Genomic DNA, 17,025 nt, shown 5'->3' with positions numbered 1-17,025 from the left:
ATTATAGATGTTATTTTTAATTTTATTATTATTATTCTGTTGAGGGGGCACACATGCCATAATGCGTGTGTGGAGGACAGAAGGACAAGTCTGTGGAGTCTATTCTCTCCTTCAATCTTTATGTGGGTTCCAGAGAAGGAACCAAGGCCATCAGGCGTGCGTTGTTGGGTAGTAAGTACCTTTATCTGCTGTGCCATCCTGCCAGCCCTAACCTTAGTGCTGATATAGCACATCCATTCAGTTTGTCCAATCCAACTGAGTATCTTCAAGTCCAGATACATGAGTAACACCAAGAGATGGGACAACAATTGAGGAGAGTCTATACCTTCCAAACCTGAGGTCTTGCTCTTGAGGAGGTTATGACCCTTTTAATAACAGACTTGAGGAGAAAAGAATCGGAACATAGAAAAGGAACAGAGGAAAACAATTTTAAAATCATAATAAAAGCAAACTGTGTGAAAAGCTGCACAGAGACCTGAAAAAGGCAGTAGGAGGACAGAATGGTGGAAGAAGCCAAAACCATACTCACTCAGTTTCCTTTCCTTTTCTCTTTTTTAAAGAAAACATATCACTATGTTATCCAGGATGTCAACTTCCATCTTCCTGCCTTAGCCTCACATGTATTGGGATTATAAGCATGAGTCACCTCTCTCAACACTGGGTTTGTTTAGTTTGGCTTTTTACAGCACTGGGAATGAAAACCAGGGCCGTGTTCATGCTGGCAGGTGCCCTACAGCAGAGCTGTATCTTTAGCCCTTTATTTAAGTATTACTATTATTATTTTTTATTTATTTATTTTTCAGTTTAAATTTAGATAAGAAACAAGGTTGCTTCACAAGTCAGTTCCAGGTCCCTCTCCTTTTCCCTCCCCTCCTCCCGTGCCCTCCCCCCAAACCCCCCATTATCCCCTCATTTCCCCAGGGAGGGTGAGGCCTTCCATGGGGGTGTCCATAGTCTGTCATTTCATATAGGGCAGGGCCTAGATCCTTCCCCAAGAGTTCAGGGTGAGAGTGCACCTCACATTGTTGGATGGGAGTCCAAAGTCCATGTGTATACTCGGGATGGGTACTGATCTGCTGCCCAAGACTCAATAGATTACCTAGGCCTTCTCACTGACACTCACATTCAGGGGGGTCTTGATCACTCCCATGCTGGATTCCCAGGCTCATGCCTGGGATTCAAGAGTTAACCTTTGTCAGGTCAGCTGTTTCTGGGGGTTAAACCAGCCCAGTCTTAATCCCTTTGTTCATCAGTCCTCCCTCTCTGTTACTGGCTTTCTTGAGTTCAGCTCAGTACTTAACTGAGGGAGTCTGCCTCTTCTTCGATCAGCCACTGAATGAAGTTCCTGTTTCCCAGACTCTCTGGCCATGGGATTGTAGGCTGGCACTCCCCAGATCTATGTCTAAAATCCATATATGAGAGAGTACATGCCATGTTTCTCTTTTTGTGACTGGGTTACCTCACTCAGGATGGTTTCTTCTAGTGTCATCCATTTGCCTGCGAATCTCAGGATTCCATTGTTATTTTCTGCTGAATAGTACTCCATTGTGTAAATGTACCACATTTTCTCTATCTACTCTTCGGTTGAGGGACATCTAGGTTGCTTCCAAGTTCTGGCTATTACAAATAAAGCTATTATGAACATAGTGGAACAGACATCTTTGTTGTATGAATAGGCATCTTTTGGATATATGCCTAAGAGTGGAGTTGCTGGGTCTTCTGGTAGGTTTATTCCCATTTTTCTGAGGAATCTCCATACTGATTTCCAAAGTAGCTGAACCAGTTGGCACTCCCACCAGCAATGGAGAAGTGTCCCCCTTTCACCACATCCTCTCCAGCATAAATTGTCATTGGTGTTTTTGATTTTAGCCATTCTGACAGGAGTGAGATGGTATCTCAGAGTTGTTTTGATTTGCATTTCCCACATGGCTAAGGATGTTGAGCACTTTCTCAAGTGCCTCTCAGCCATTTTAGACTCCTCTATTGAAAACTCTCTATTTAGTTCTGCAGCCCACTTTTTAATTGGGTCCTTTGATGTTTTGGAGACTTGCTTCTTGAGTTCTTTGTAAATTTTGGAGATCAACCCTCTGTCAGATGTGGGATTAGTGAATATTTTTTCCCATTCTGTGGGCTGCCTTTTTGTCTTGCTGACTGTGTCCTTTGCCTTACAGAAGCTTCTCAGTTTCAGAAGGTCCCATTTATTAATTGTTGATCTCACTGTCTGTGCTACTGGTGTTATGTTCAGGAAGCTCTCTCCTGTACCAATTCGTAAAGGGTACCACCCACTTTCTCTTCTAAGAGGTTCAGTGTGGCTGGATTTATGTTGAGGTCTTTGATCTATTTGGACTTAAGGTTTGTGCGTGGCGATAAGCATGGATCGATCCACATTCTTCTACATGCCAGCCTCCAGTTATGCCAGCACCATTTGTTGAAGATGCTTTCTTTATTCCATTGTATATTTTTAGCTTCTTCGTCAAAGATCAGATGTTCGTACGTGTGTGGGTTAATATCCGGGTTTTCAATTCGATTCCATTGGTCTACCTGTCTATTTTTGTGCCAATACCAAGCTGTTTTCACGACTATAGCTCTATAATAGAGCTTGAGGTCAGGGATGGTGATGCCTCCGGACATTGCCTTGTTGAACAGGGTTGTTTTGGCTATCCTGGGTCTTTTGTTTTTCCATACAAAATTGATTATTGTTCTTTCAAGGTCTGTGAAGAATTGTGCTGGTATTTTAATGGGGATTACATTGAATCTGAAGATTGCTTTTGGCAGGATTGCCATTTTTACTACATTGATCCTACCTATCCAAGAGCATGGGAGAGCTTTCCATTTTCTGAGGGTTTCTTTAATTTCTTTCTTTAAAGATTCAAAGTTCTTGCGATACAGGTCTTTCACTTGTTTGGTTAGCATTACCCCAAGGTATTTTATGTTGTTTGTGGCAATTATTATCATTATTATTATTATTTTGAGATAGCTTTCTAATGCTAGGCTAGGAAGTCTTTAAAACTGTGATCCTCTTTCTTTAACCTTAGCTGTAGCTGAGATTGCAGGACTGGCAGAGAGGGCTGAGTCACTATGTCCTGCTTGCATGTTTTTGTTGTTGGTGATGGTGGTTCGTTTTCTGGGTTGATTTGTTTTGTTTTGAGACAGGATTTCTCTATCTGTACTGGAACTTGTTCTGTAGACTAGTCTGGCCTCAGACTCAGACATCCACCTGCTTCTGCCTTCTGAGTGCTAAGACTAAAGATGTTTTACACCACACAACCAGCTCCAGCTTGTGTTTTTAAATATGAAAAGAACAGAAGCTCTTTCATTTTTAAAAACAATTATAATTTCAATTCTTATGATTTATTTTTCTTCATGTGTACGTTGAGGGAGGGTACCAAAGGAGACCAGAAGAAGGCATCAGATCTCCTGGAGTTCATTCCAGTTTGTGGTGAGTCATCCAGTGTGGGAGCTGAGAACTGAACCCAGGTCCTCTGGAAAAACAGGGTGCGGTCTTAACCAATGAGCCACCTTTTCAGCTAAGTAACTTTAGATAAACTATAAGCCTGAGAAGCGAAGACATCCACTGCCCTCAAAAGAAAGGCTTTGAGGGACTGGAGCAATAACTTGGTGGTTAAGAGCAGGAAATATAATACTTCTGGCCTCCAAGGGCATCTCTACTTACATGGACATATATACAGACATATGCAGATACACACACACATACAAACACACATACATACTCATATATGCACACATACATTCACACACACAAGCATACAGACATGTCTATACACATATAAACATACAGACATACAGACATGTATACACATGCATACACACTCATATATACACACACACATACATACACAGCCAGACATCCACATAGATATACACACAAGCATACAGACATGTCTACACACACATATACATACATATACAGACATAAACAGAGACATGGACACACACGCACACACACACACATACACAAATACAAACCTAAATACACACAATTCAAAGTACTGAGTGTGAAGCTTGAAAATATTATAGGCCTTGTTTTGTTTTCTTTCTAAAGACAATTTAAATGAACTTTCTAATTAGCATATGTGGTCTTTTCTGAGGAAATAAAGAATAGGAATAGAGAAGAAGGATTCTTGCTACTGCGTATCACCATTGTTGATCACACAGAAAAAGCTCTTCAAATCCAAGCCCGATCCTTCATTTCCATCAATGACGTCATAGTTTTTCAAACGCAAGCAGTTTGGAAAAAATATGATAAGATATAATGAAAATATAAGTTGGTTTAAAATGTTGGCTACTTGTGAGTTCATATTTAGGGCTCAATGTTTATTTTACTGTAAGCTGTGGAAGCTTTTGTGGGTGATAATGAGTGACTTTAATTAATAATCTTCACTAATCCTGTAAAAATGTAATGGGACCCAAGTGGCCAGAGAAGAAACTACTCTGATAATCAAAAAATAAATAAGAAAAAGCAAGTGGGGTTTTACTCTGCAGAGCAATAAGCTCAATAGCAATTCCTAGAAATACTTCAGATAGAATATTAAGCAATGTTTTATAATAAATTCAGAAGAGTAACTGTGATTACTAGAAAGTAACACAAATTTGCCAAGAGCAAGAACATTAAATTATGCTTATTTTTCAGTTGGATAGGCTTACCAACTAGCTGTGGCAGAGTAATAAAACAGATAAAATGTCTTGATTTCGGCAAAGCATTGAAAAGTGATTTATAATGTGCTTAAAGAATAGAAAGAAATTTCGACAGGATGACAGGACCCTTCATAAACTATGTCCCTGGTAAAAACTCCCCAGAGAACAACACAGCATTGAAAATAAAATCCAGAAGACAATGTTGGGCACTTGAAGGTTCTGAGAAAACGGAGTTGGCAGTTCTTGCTAGAGATGAATGAATTGAGATTAACATAATAATATATAGAGTAACAAATATGAAGACTTTTGAATCCAAGTGTGCAAAGCCTCTTCATTTGAATTTACTTTAAGTTTGAGAGAGTGATTGTACTTGATTGCTAACGAAGAATGGATCTGAAAGCTGCACTAACAATCTCATTTCAAAGAGTGATGACAGATGAAAATGTATCTTCATCACTTGAATCCTCAGTCATTTGGTTGAGCTTACCTTGAATTATGCAGAAAAGAGTTGAAGCTATTGACTCTCTCTCTATCTCTCTGTTTCTGTCCCTGTCTCTGTCTCTCTGTCTCTGTCTCTCTTCTTTCTCTCTCTCTCTCTCTCTCTCTCTCTCTCTCTCTCTCTCTCTCTCTCTCTCTCTCTCTCTCGTGTGTGTGTATGTGTGTGTGTGTGTGTGTTATGTGTGTAAATGGATAAAAGTAATAAGAGGTCTATCTTCCTGCTGAAACAGAAAGTGCATGAGAGCACAAACTATGTCTGAATTTAGAGTCTGGTACAAGGTCTCTAAACATTTAAGACAAGGACAATGAGCTGGGCAGTGGTGGCACACACCTTTAATCTTAGCACTAGGGATGCAAAGGCAGACAAATCTCTGTGAGTTCCAGGTCAGCCTGATCTACAAAGCTATGCATAGAAACGCTGTCTCGAAAATAAAAGGGGGGAGGGGGAGACAAGGGCAAGGATCAAATGATAGGAGAGGACACAGATGTTAGAAAGGAAGACTGTCCATGGACATGTGCATCCTTGATAATAACTGAATGGGCCATTATTAACATGAATTTCAGTTTCACATCTGAGCATCCTAACAGCTAAAGCCATGATACAAATATATTAAAGATACCTGTCTTTGTCATTTTTTCAGAAGCAATATAGGTATCTCTTACAATAAAATACTGGAGAGAATGTCTTATGGGACGCCTCCAGGAACCAATACAATGTGAAATACAGAGAAACCCTCAAAGCATTGGATGTTGGTTAAGTGGTCATTATTCCTTTTCAAGGAAAGAGCAGAAAAATCAAACACAGTTTAGAAAAAGTAATTACATTAAGGACCAATCTGGGTGTACTCTGGACACAGGTCAATAGTTCAGGTTCACCCCAGGTTCTGTGATGTGGCAGCAAAGAGACAGAAACAAAAGTGTCCTTTAGACAGTCCTTTTGAAACCAGAGTTTTGCTATTATCTCGGCAGTGGAAATTTTGAACTTGAGTTTCCTGGCAAGAACGAACAGTGGCACTATTTCATGTTGGTAACTAAATGCCAGATCTGTTGCTTACGTTGGAGGATCTCACATCGTCAGAGTCTCACATTAAGGGATGCAGTGACAGAGTGAGTATATTTCAGGCACGTTGGTGAGGAAAGTGCAAGATCTGAACATGGGTTCCTATGCAACTATTAGCCTTGGTGTATTGACTCAGAAGAGTGCTGGGGAAGCCATAGTGAAACCATCCTTATGTATATGAAGAACTCTGTGGGGGAGGTAGGAGTGTATATACTCTGTAGTTGTGAACCTAAAGGACCAGCAGTGAAGGTTCTCTATGGAGTTGACTCAAGGAGGAAACAGTTTTCCAAAAACAGAACTGTCTGCAGCAAGCCTGAATGGACGTAAAGTAGGTTCAGGACACTAGAAGGATTCAAAGAGAAACAGAACAAATGTCTTTCATGGATTCTTAAAGATAACCACTATGGGGAGTGAGAGAGGAGCTTCTGTTCACATGGATTCACTGATCGTTAAAGTCAGCTTTTGTACTAAGCATGTCCAAGATTGTGTTTACACACAGTCTAGCCTCTTCTTTGATAGAAGCCTCTTGGAATGTTTATGGGTTCTCAGACCAAGTTCTAAATCATTTACATTTGCCAGAGCCTTTTTCAGAAACAGAATAAAGAAGCATAAAGCACTATTCCCCAAATTCTCTGATTGCCTTTTAATGTCACATGCAATCTGTAACTTCCCAGGTTGGAACTTTACAGAGATTATAGTGATCATTATATTAAGGTATTAATACATAGATCTCAAATACATCACTGTAAAAAACACCCAAATGTCTCGTTATGCTTTTGTTGTTTTGCAGTGAAAGGTGAGATGTGGAGACTTCAGGGGCAAACTGTGCATCTCTCATGGAAAAATTAGATACCAAGGGCATTTCACAGAGCACTCTTTATAAAGGCAGATAAATTTAGGATGCAAGAGTCACACAATCAGCTTCAGCCCCCACCAATCTGGTCATTAAGCTTTGATTCATTAGACAGCTTAGCCTCCAGGCACATACATGTTGGCCAGCCAGTCATGTAAAGTCACTAATACGGGCACGCATACTTGAGTCATCATAATTGGTGATACACATAAAAACATCATCCATACAATATACTAAAGTGCCTAGCTCATCATAGCAATACTTGAAATTTAATGAAACATCACAGGTGTGGTTACTATTTTTACATAAATGATTCCTAAGGACTGTCATTCTTAAATGTTTCTGTATGTCTATTAATCTCATGATCCTATACCATGTAAGACTTGATGATCTCCCCTCCTCCAAGTATATACACTCCTACCTCCCCCAAAGAGTTCTTCATATACATAAGGATGGTTTTACTATGGTTTCCCCAGCAGTCTTCTGGCAAAATAGATAGTCAACCAAAATGCTCACAGAAGAGTGTCTTCTGAGTAGATTACCAAAGCCTATTTGTACCTACTAAAGCTCCATGAAATGCCCACATCAGGTATAAGTTCTGTATCATGTTGCTGTTATGAGTGGCTAGAGGTGTGTGTGTGTGTGTGTGTGTGTGTGTGTGTGTGTGTGTGTGTGTGTAATGTAACCTGCTAAGGTTCCTCTGGCTAAGTGTCAGCTGAGCTTTTCTGAGTACTTCATTTGCATGTCATTTTAATTCTAGAGAAGTGCACCTGTTCTGAAAGTACAGGCTTTAGAATCGGGACATCATTTGTTCAAACAAGAACCTGAGTTTCTTAGCAAAATTAAATCTCAGAAACTGATTCATAATTAGCTAACAGAAAAAAGCTGATGGTACTTTTCTTGGCTAAACAGAGCAGCCTTGAAACTGGTAATATTTACTTTCTCATAAATGCTCTCCTCATCTTAAAATAATCACCACCTTCCAAAAGAAAGCTTGGCATAAAAATTTTGGGTAAGCATGAATTTTATCTGAAACAAAACAGAAATGCTTCAGATATAATTAAAGCCAAAGCTGTTATTGAATAATCTTGAAGGAATATATTTATCTCATGGCAGTTTTAAACTGATCATAAAGGTTACCTTGGCAAGTTGTTAATGTCTATGGACTAAGTCCATCTTTCAGTTTGTGTCCCTGTCTTCCTAGCCCTTCATCATAAGCATTTTAATCTTCTGCATGGGTATATCGTGGCTACATCAGTAGACTAAGGAAGCCTATAAACCACTATACCAAATAGCAATACATCTTCACACAATGTACAAATATTCTACAACACTGGCAGAACATTCTGTTTTAACTACTTTGTTTTACACTTTTAATATGAAAGCTGACATAGACAACAGGGCAGTGACAATAAAATGTTATTTATACAAATAATCATTAGTGGTATATCTCCAACACTACTCCTGTACCAGAGACTATGGAACCATTGTGGAAGACAGGACAGAAGGATTCTAAAAGCTTGAGTATCAGGACACCTGCTGCTGGATAGTGTCTCCTAGACCGGATAGGCATGCTGTACCCATGAGATCTGAAAAACAGGGTTACCTAAACAAGACCTGAAAAATGGCAATGTCAGTCAACACACAAGTGTTTCACAAGACCCACTATGACATGAAAAGCCATAAGCAGTCAGTGGCTGTTGAGGGAGAAGGAATCCATCTTCTCTACAGGTTAATTCCCTGGTATATTCAATCCTAAGTGGTCTGTACCTAATACATATACAAATGAACAACACTAAATGGATTAAATGGGTTTTTAATTTACACATTTAATTTCACATACATTTGCAGAAGAAAAGATCATGGATTTGAGAAGAATTAGGATAAGCATGGGAAATCTTAAAGGGAAAAGTTGGAAATGATGTAAATGTGTACTTATATATGAAATTGTTAACAATTTTCAAAACTAAGCATTAGGATGCAGACTTGAGCTCAAGCCATAATCGGTCAATCCCTGGCCAGACTATCAGGGCACTGTGAGTCTAGCATGATAAAGGAACTTGTAAATCTTTTTGGTGCAAGTTATGGGGAGTTAGAGTTTAATTCCTCTGCAATTGAGAAGACCATATTATATGAATTTTCTGAACACAAGTATTGGTGAGATCTAGTCTATAGTACTTCACTCAGGGTTTCTGGTTTGTTTTGATAGCCTGCATTTCAACTTCGGCTTTAAACAGACTTCCCTTTTATTTGAGATTTTCTGCGGGAGTTCAGACGCATCCATAGCCATGTCTTGATCCTAGAAGTTCCATATTCATAGAAACATCATTACAGAGACCGATAGAAAATGCTTGCTCGTTACTTCTGATCCCTGCCATTAAAATGTGAATAGACAGAACTTCGAGTCCTTTCCTCTAACTATTTGACTGCAAAGAGCTGCAGGGTACACAGGTAGCAGAGAAAACCATCTTTTTCCCCCTGTTCTTCCTATCAACCTAAAGAAAGTACAGCTGGGAGTTGGTGGGCACGCCTTTAATTCCAGCACTCAGGAGACAGAGGCAGGCCTGTCTCTGTGAGTTTGAAGCCAGCCTGGTCTACAGAGCAAGCTCTAGGACAAAGCAATACAGAGAAACCTTGTCTCGAAATGTAGCGAGCTGGTGTTGGCAATTACAGGGCTACAGAACTTCACAATGATCTATCCTGGAGAAGGGCTAAGGATGTAAATGAAGACAAAGACAGCAGCTCATTCTTACAAGGAGAATGGCATTTATTTTAACAAGAGTGGAGCATTATATACCAGTAGCAGGCATGGTGGAAAACCACCAAGGTCAGAAGCCTACTTTCCTAGGGTCCTCAGGCAAAGGCTGGGCCACAAACAGGAATTAGCATTTAGACAATAAGGATGGACAGAAAACAGGGACTTGCATGCAGGCCTTACTGGGAAGAAGGGGACAAAAGGTGTTTCTCTAGAAGCTCCTAGTCACAAGCTGGTCAGCAGATCCCTATGGGGGAAGGGTGCAACACGAATCCCCCCCCCCAAAAAATTTACATGTTAGAATCCACAAGCACTATCAGACTCTGGCAATGGGTGCTCAGCTTAGCAATAATAGCACGTGATGCCTGATAGTTTACAGACTTAACAAATACAAAAGCATTCCCAGATAGAAGAGCAAGAGCCACTCTTCTGTCTTGCTTAGGGTTCCTTTTTAGAAGAGGAGTTGTGCGGGAAATTCACAGACTTCTAAGTGTTAGCATTTAAATACAGCAACACACACATCACACAATGCACATACAACACAACACATTCAACCTTGTCTCCATTAATAAAGTTGCAAAAGAGCCCCATTTATACTTAATATTATACTACTGCACTCTGGTATTTAAAATGCTCAGGATTATTTATCTCACTCCTGTTCAAGTGGGTTTATTTGTTTTGTCATGATTGCATGGTTCTCATCAAACTTCTCTTTTCTGTTATTTTGCAGCTTTCTCCTTGTATTTGGTTGTTTGATTTTGTCAGTGTTTTCTACTATCCCTGAGCACACAAAATTGGCTTCAAGTTGCCTCTTAATTCTGGTAAGTGAATCATATATATTTATAAATTTATACGCATATATATAAATGTGCATAAAGTTTATGTGATGTAACAACTGTGTATAATATTTATGCTATACATTTTATCCTATATTATGTCCAGAAAGATTGTCACTGCAAAACATAAAACTGTCAAAGATTGTTGGATGCAACAGATAGCCAAATATGAGAAATCCTTGCAGAAATAGTCAGGATTCTATTAGACAACAATGTCATGTCCTACAGGTACATCATGAGAGGAAGGCAATGTTTAAAGGCAGCTTTGATTGTGTTTGCCTCTGCTAATAAACAATTATAACAAAAATCAACATGCATGTGATTTCTCATTATTGCTGAAGGCTACAGGGTAGAAAGCATTTTCCAATAACTGAATTTAGCAGTAGCTAAGTATAATTGGCTAAAAACTGTGTGAATGTAGCTCCTCATAGGAAAACAGAAGTCCCTTTATGCTTCTCTCAACTAACAGGCTGTGTTATGAGTTCACTGCTAATGCAGTTACCTGGTGAGAAACTGCAGATTTCTCTGTTTCCATTATGCTGTCAGTCCTCAACCACACAGAATTATCCAATTCTCTTTAAAATGGAAAAAGACCCCAAGATATTTTAGTCTGAGTTATTCTGAGCCTTTTAAGCTCTTGTAGTTTCTATTACAATGAACCCATAGCACTTCATGCTCCAATCACATCTGATTGAAAGTTTGGTTCATTTGCATCCATTTCAACCTGGCTCACATAGTCCAAAATTATTAGGCTTGACATTCTCAGAACTGTGTGAATGAGCTGCAACAACTCAACTCTGCAAGGCATGGTGTAACAGAGGAAGGAGGGGAGATGGATTAAAATGGTTTCTGTGAACGAACAGAGATTAGTTGCACTTAAGATGCAAAGATTCTGTGTCATAGAGGTGGAAAAGGAAAGATTTCAACCCATTTAATATGAAAAGAGGCAGATGTTTTCCTGACTTTGCTTTCACATGGTTAACTTATGCTTGATATTGCTACGACAACAGCAAGTCCTTACATTAGGGAAGAATCAGTTTTGAATCAAGAACAAATCTACTCCAATTTGTCTCCACACACATTGTGCTCAGTGGTATATTGCTAATGTTATGACTTCAATTTCTAAACCCAGGGGAGAAAACGGAAAAAAGAGAAAGCCCCCCAGGAGTTTGTTCATTGGTAGTTTTCATTTGGGGAGCAAGTAGACTTTTAGCTTGGCCCACCTCTCTGCCTATTACAAATGATTTTTGAAGCCTCAGGTGTAAGCCTCAGCTGATTTTAGGTCTACCCCGAACCGGTAACTATAGCTTGAAAATGTAAATCTGACTTTCAGACCTTGAAATAAAATTAAAAACAAAAAAAAACCTTGAATAACTTCATGAATGAACATATGTTTAGAATTTCCAGCCATTGGGAATCCCATAAAAAGGTTTAATACATAACCAAGTCAAGAATCCAAAATTCATGGGTTCTCAAAATCTCTGAACATAAGTGCTGCTATCATTAGTCAGTTTCTAAATAGTATAAGGAAACCCATGAAATCCAAATGATTTCAACCTTTGTGAACCCCAAAATGAGTCAAGCCTTGACTTTTCAAGCACGTGGTCTCATGAACAACTGACAACTTTTAGCAACTAGGATTTGTTTTAGTAAAAAAGGATTTTGGTATGGTAATAATTTGTATATTGAAGGCTGAACTTGGGGCATCATACATGCTAGGCAGGTGCTCTACCACTTGCAAACACAGAGCCCCAACCTTGTCCGTCTTGAATGTCTTCAGATATGGTAAAGCAAAAAACAAAGTGCTTCTGCATGTGAACCTTCATTTTGAGCAATGACCTCGTGCAGCAGATAGATATTTCAGAGGGGTACTGCTATGTGGTATTTACTGAAGAAAGATTATATCAGTTTTCCTATTTGCAGGCTGTAGCTCTACATTTTCAGGGTGTCAGTTTTAAAGCTAAAGTGTGTTCGACCTGCCTAGAAATAAGCAAACTACACAGCAAAGCTAAGATTCAGTGCTTTTTCTTTTTTTTCTGTTTTTATAAATTTTTTTAAATTAGAAACAATCTTGCTTTACACATCAACCCCAGTTCCCTCTTCCTCCCATCCTCCTGTGTCTCCCACCGACACCTCATCCCATCCCCCATCCAGTTCCCAGGGAGAGTGAGGCCTTCCATGAGGGATCATCAAAATCTGTCTAGTCTTTTGGGGCAGGGCCTAGGCCCTTCCCTGTGTATCTATCTAGGCTAAGAGAGTATACCTCTATGGGAAATGGGCTCCGTTTTTTTTTTATTTTAAAGAGCAATTAAAATGAAACAATTAAGTTTTTATTTTTATTGGAAATTGGTAAGTAGAAAGAACTTGCATATTTTAATGTTTTTCACAATGAATTAATATAGCATAAATCACAGACATTCAATTATAGAATATTAGAAAACCTGAAAACACTTAATTATTTAGAAAACCTTGCTATATTATAAAGTATATTTTTTAGATAGTTAATCAGATTTCAAAGACTGTCTTCCCTATGAACATATAATCAAACAGCTCAAAGAGTTCAGTTCTGTCTGACTGGAGTTTTATTGGTTGGTTGGTTAGCTGGCTGGCTGGCTGCCTAGATGGCTGGATAGTTAGTTGGTTAGTCGGTTGACTGGCTAACTGGATAGCTGCCTGACTGGATGGATGGATGGATGGCTGCCTGGCTGCCTGGCTGCCTGGCTGCCTGGCTGCCTGGCTGCCTGGCTGCCTGACTGTGGTTGGCTGGCTGGCTGCCTAGATGGCTGGCTAGCTGGTTGGTTAGTTGGTTGGTTGGCTGTCTAACTGGCTAGCTGCCTGGATGGATGGGTGGCTGCCTGACTGGCTGCCTGCCTGTGGCAGTTGGTTAGTAGGCTGGGTGGCTGACTGACTAGCTGCCTGACTGGCTGTTTAGTTGGTTGGTTGCCTGGTTGGCTGACTGGCTGGTTAGTTGGTTGGTTGCCTGGTTGGCTGACTTAATGGCTGGCTGCCTGGCTATAATGGTTGGTTGGTTGGCTGCCTGGCACCCTGGCTGGCTGCTTGGCTGGCTAGCTGCCTGGCTGACTGGTTAGTTTGGTTGGCTGACTGGCTGGTTAGTTGGTGGGTTAGTTGTTTGATTGGCTCGTTGGCTGATAGACTAGATGCCTGGCTGGGTGGCTGCCTGGTTGTGGAAGTTGGTTAGCTGGCTGGCTGCCTGCCTGCCTTCCTGGCTGGCTGGCTGGTTGGTTGGAAAGTTGGTTGGTTAGTTTGTTAGCTGTCTGTCTGTCTGTCTGGCTGGCTGGCTGGCTGGCTGTGGCAGTTGGTTGCCCAGCTGGCATACTTCCATAGTCTCTTAAGATCATATGTACATCAGTTACACCATGTGGTAGAAGGCTTGTTTCCTTAGTATCCTCCATTCCCTCTGACCCTTGTAGTCTTTTCACATCTTATTCCACGGAATTCTCTAAGGGGACAGATTTGATGGAGACATCCCATTTAGGCTTGAGTGTTTCAAGGTCCCTCAGTCTCTGTACATTGTCCAGTTGTATTTGTTGTCATTTACTTCAGGAGAAAGCTTCTATGATGGTGAGGGAAGCAAGAAATTGATCTATGAGTATAGCGCAATATCATATTGAATTATTACTACATTCCTTTAGCATAAAAATAGTATTTGGTTTTCTCCTTGGTCCATGGTGTGTCTAGTCTGAGGATGACTAGATGAAAATTGTCCTTCCAATTTCCTTTGAAAAATATTTTGGGGTTTTGATGGGTAGTTCATTGAATCTGTAGGTCACTTTTGGTAGGATGGCCATTTTTACTATATAAATTCTACAAATCCTTGCGATTGGGCAATCTTTCCATCTTCTGATAGATATCTTCTCCAATTTCCTTTGTCTTAATGTTTTTATTATACAAGTTTCTAGCTTGCTTATCTACAATTATCCCAAAATATTTTGAGGATATTGTGAAAAGTATTTTTCCCTGATTTCTTTTTTCAAATCATTTGTAGTTTGCACACAGGAGGGCTACTGATTTTTTTAGTTAATTTTGTATCCTGTTACTGTGCTGAAAATGTTTATTATCTCTAGAATTTTCCTTGTAGATTTTTTTAGGACCACTTATGAATAGAATTGTATCATATAAAAGTACAATACATTGACTTCTTTCCAATTTGTATCTCCTGCTCTTGTTGCTCTAGTTAAGGTTTCCAGCACTGAATTTAATAGGCATAGACACAGTGAACAACCTTGTCTTTTCCTGATTTAGTGGAAATGCTCTCAGTTCCTCTCCACTTAGTTGATGTTGGCTGTGGGCTAGCTGCAAATAGTCTTTATTATGTTGAGGAATGTCCCTTGTATCCCTAGTCTCTCCAGGAGTTTTAACATAAAACAATGTTGGATTTTGTCAACGGCCTTTTCTGTATCTAGTGAGATGATCACTATTTTTTTCTTCCATTCTGTTTATATGGTGGATTACATTTATCAGTTTATGTGTGTTGCTTCATCCCTGCATCTCTAGGATGAGGCCTACTTGATCATGATAGATGATCTTTTTGATGCGTTCTTGTATGCAGCGTGCAAGTTATTTATTGATTTTTTTTACATCTGTACTCATAAGGAATTGCTATGTGATTCTCTTTGTTGAATATTTGTATGGTTTAGGTAATTGTGGTCTAGAAAAATGAATGGGGAAAATTTCCTTCTGTTTTTATCTTGAAGAATAACTTGTGGAATATTAGTGTTAATTCTTCTTTAAAGGAATCTGCATGAATCCATCTGACCCATGGCTTTTTATGGTTGGGATATTTAATTACTGCTCCTAGTTCACAAGAGGTTATAGGTCTGTTTAAATCACTTACCTAATCATGATTTTACTTTTTTGTCTTGTTTTGGGTTTGGTTTTATTTTAATAGGTGGTATATACTTCAGTTTTTCCAATTTAGTGGAACATGGATCCTTAAAGTATGTCCTTATGATTCTCTGGATTTTTCTCAATGTCTTTTGTTATTTGTCCCCTGCCCACTTTTACTCTCTAATTTTTTTTTAATTTTGTTATTCTCTCTCTACGTTCTTGTTAATTTAGACTGATCTATTTTACTGATTTCCTCAAAGAACCAACTCTTCATCTCATGGAGTCTTTGTATTGTTTGTTGTTGTTGTTGTCGTTTGTTTCTATTTTATTGATTTCAATTCTGAGTTTGATCATTTCTTGACTATTACTCACCTCTTAAAATCACCTTCATTGTTTTCCATAGGTTTGGGTATGTTGTGTTTTCATTTTCATTGAATTCTAAAAAGTTTTTAGTTTCTTTCTTAATTTCCATCTTGACCTGCCTTTGATTCAGTAGTAAACTCTTCAGTTACCATGAGTTTATAAATTTTCTATTGTTTCTGTTGTTGATACCTAGCTTTAATCCACAGTGGTCAGATAAGATCCAAGGTGTTATTTCACTTTTCTTGTGTCTGTTGAGACTTACTTTGTGTTCAAATATGTGGTCACTCAGGACACAATCTTATATTCTTTTGTGTGGGGGCAAAATAATCTGTAAATGTCTGTTAAGTCTGTTTTATTTGTTATATCATTTACCTTGAGCATTTCTCTGTTATATTTTGTCTGGAAGACCTGTCTATTGGAGAGAGTGAAGTACTGAAGTCTCCTACTATTGCTGTGTTAGGGTTTATGTGTAGTTTTAACTATAGTAGCATTTCTTTTATGAATTTAGATACCTTTGTGTTTGGCCATAAATAGAATTTAGAATTGTAATATCCTCTTGACAGGTTTTACCTTTGATGAGTATGCAGTGTCCTTCCCTATCTCTTCTGATTAGTTTTGGTTTGAAATACATTTATCAGACACCAAAATGGCTACTCCAGCTTGCTTCTTGGGTCCATTTGCTGGGGATATCTTTTTCCATCCTTCATGTTAAGGTGTATTTCTTGACTGAAACAAAATTATGGATTTTGTTTCTGAATCAAATGTGCTAGTGTGTATCTTTTACTGGGAAATTGAGACCATTGATGTTGAAAGTTATCAATAAGCAGTGTTTGATGATTCCCATTATTTTGTTATTATGGTGTTGTTAGTTTCTAGTTTTGCTTTTGTATTGTTTTTTTCTGAAGTGGGGTTGCTGGATTCTGGTAGAGACATATTGTTCTGGTGGATACTCATTATGATTCTTTGCTGGTGTCTAGACATCTAAGTTTGGGATGATTATAATTCTAGATGATACTAGCTGACCTTGTCTTTGTTGAGTGACATTCCTTTCCTTGGTGTTTGTTGCCCTCTCTGGACCTTAGGAAACTGTGGTAGCTGTGGTGGTGAGTGCTTCAGAGTCCATGCTAGGTATGGCTACCGGGGTCCTGGGTAGATT

At 39.1% G+C, this 17,025-nt stretch overlaps 1 protein-coding gene across 4 annotated transcripts in view; it reads left to right on the top strand.

Moving 5' to 3' along the window:
- Kcnq5 (potassium voltage-gated channel subfamily Q member 5) overlaps positions 1-17,025 on the top strand; it is a 500,328-nt gene that overhangs the window by 319,338 nt on the left and 163,965 nt on the right. For all 4 annotated transcript variants that reach the window (XM_040729298.1, XM_021228536.2, XM_005072274.4 and 1 more), the window contains exon 2: positions 10,553-10,643. In XM_040729298.1, coding sequence (XP_040585232.1) covers positions 10,553-10,643 — 91 coding nt within the window. The remainder of the gene's footprint in view (positions 1-10,552; positions 10,644-17,025) is intronic.

This window comes from Mesocricetus auratus, unplaced genomic scaffold (genome assembly GCF_017639785.1).
Source record: "Mesocricetus auratus isolate SY011 unplaced genomic scaffold, BCM_Maur_2.0 Super-Scaffold_100021, whole genome shotgun sequence".
Taxonomy (NCBI): domain Eukaryota; kingdom Metazoa; phylum Chordata; class Mammalia; order Rodentia; family Cricetidae; genus Mesocricetus; species Mesocricetus auratus.
This window is presented reverse-complemented; position numbering and strand designations above follow the sequence as displayed.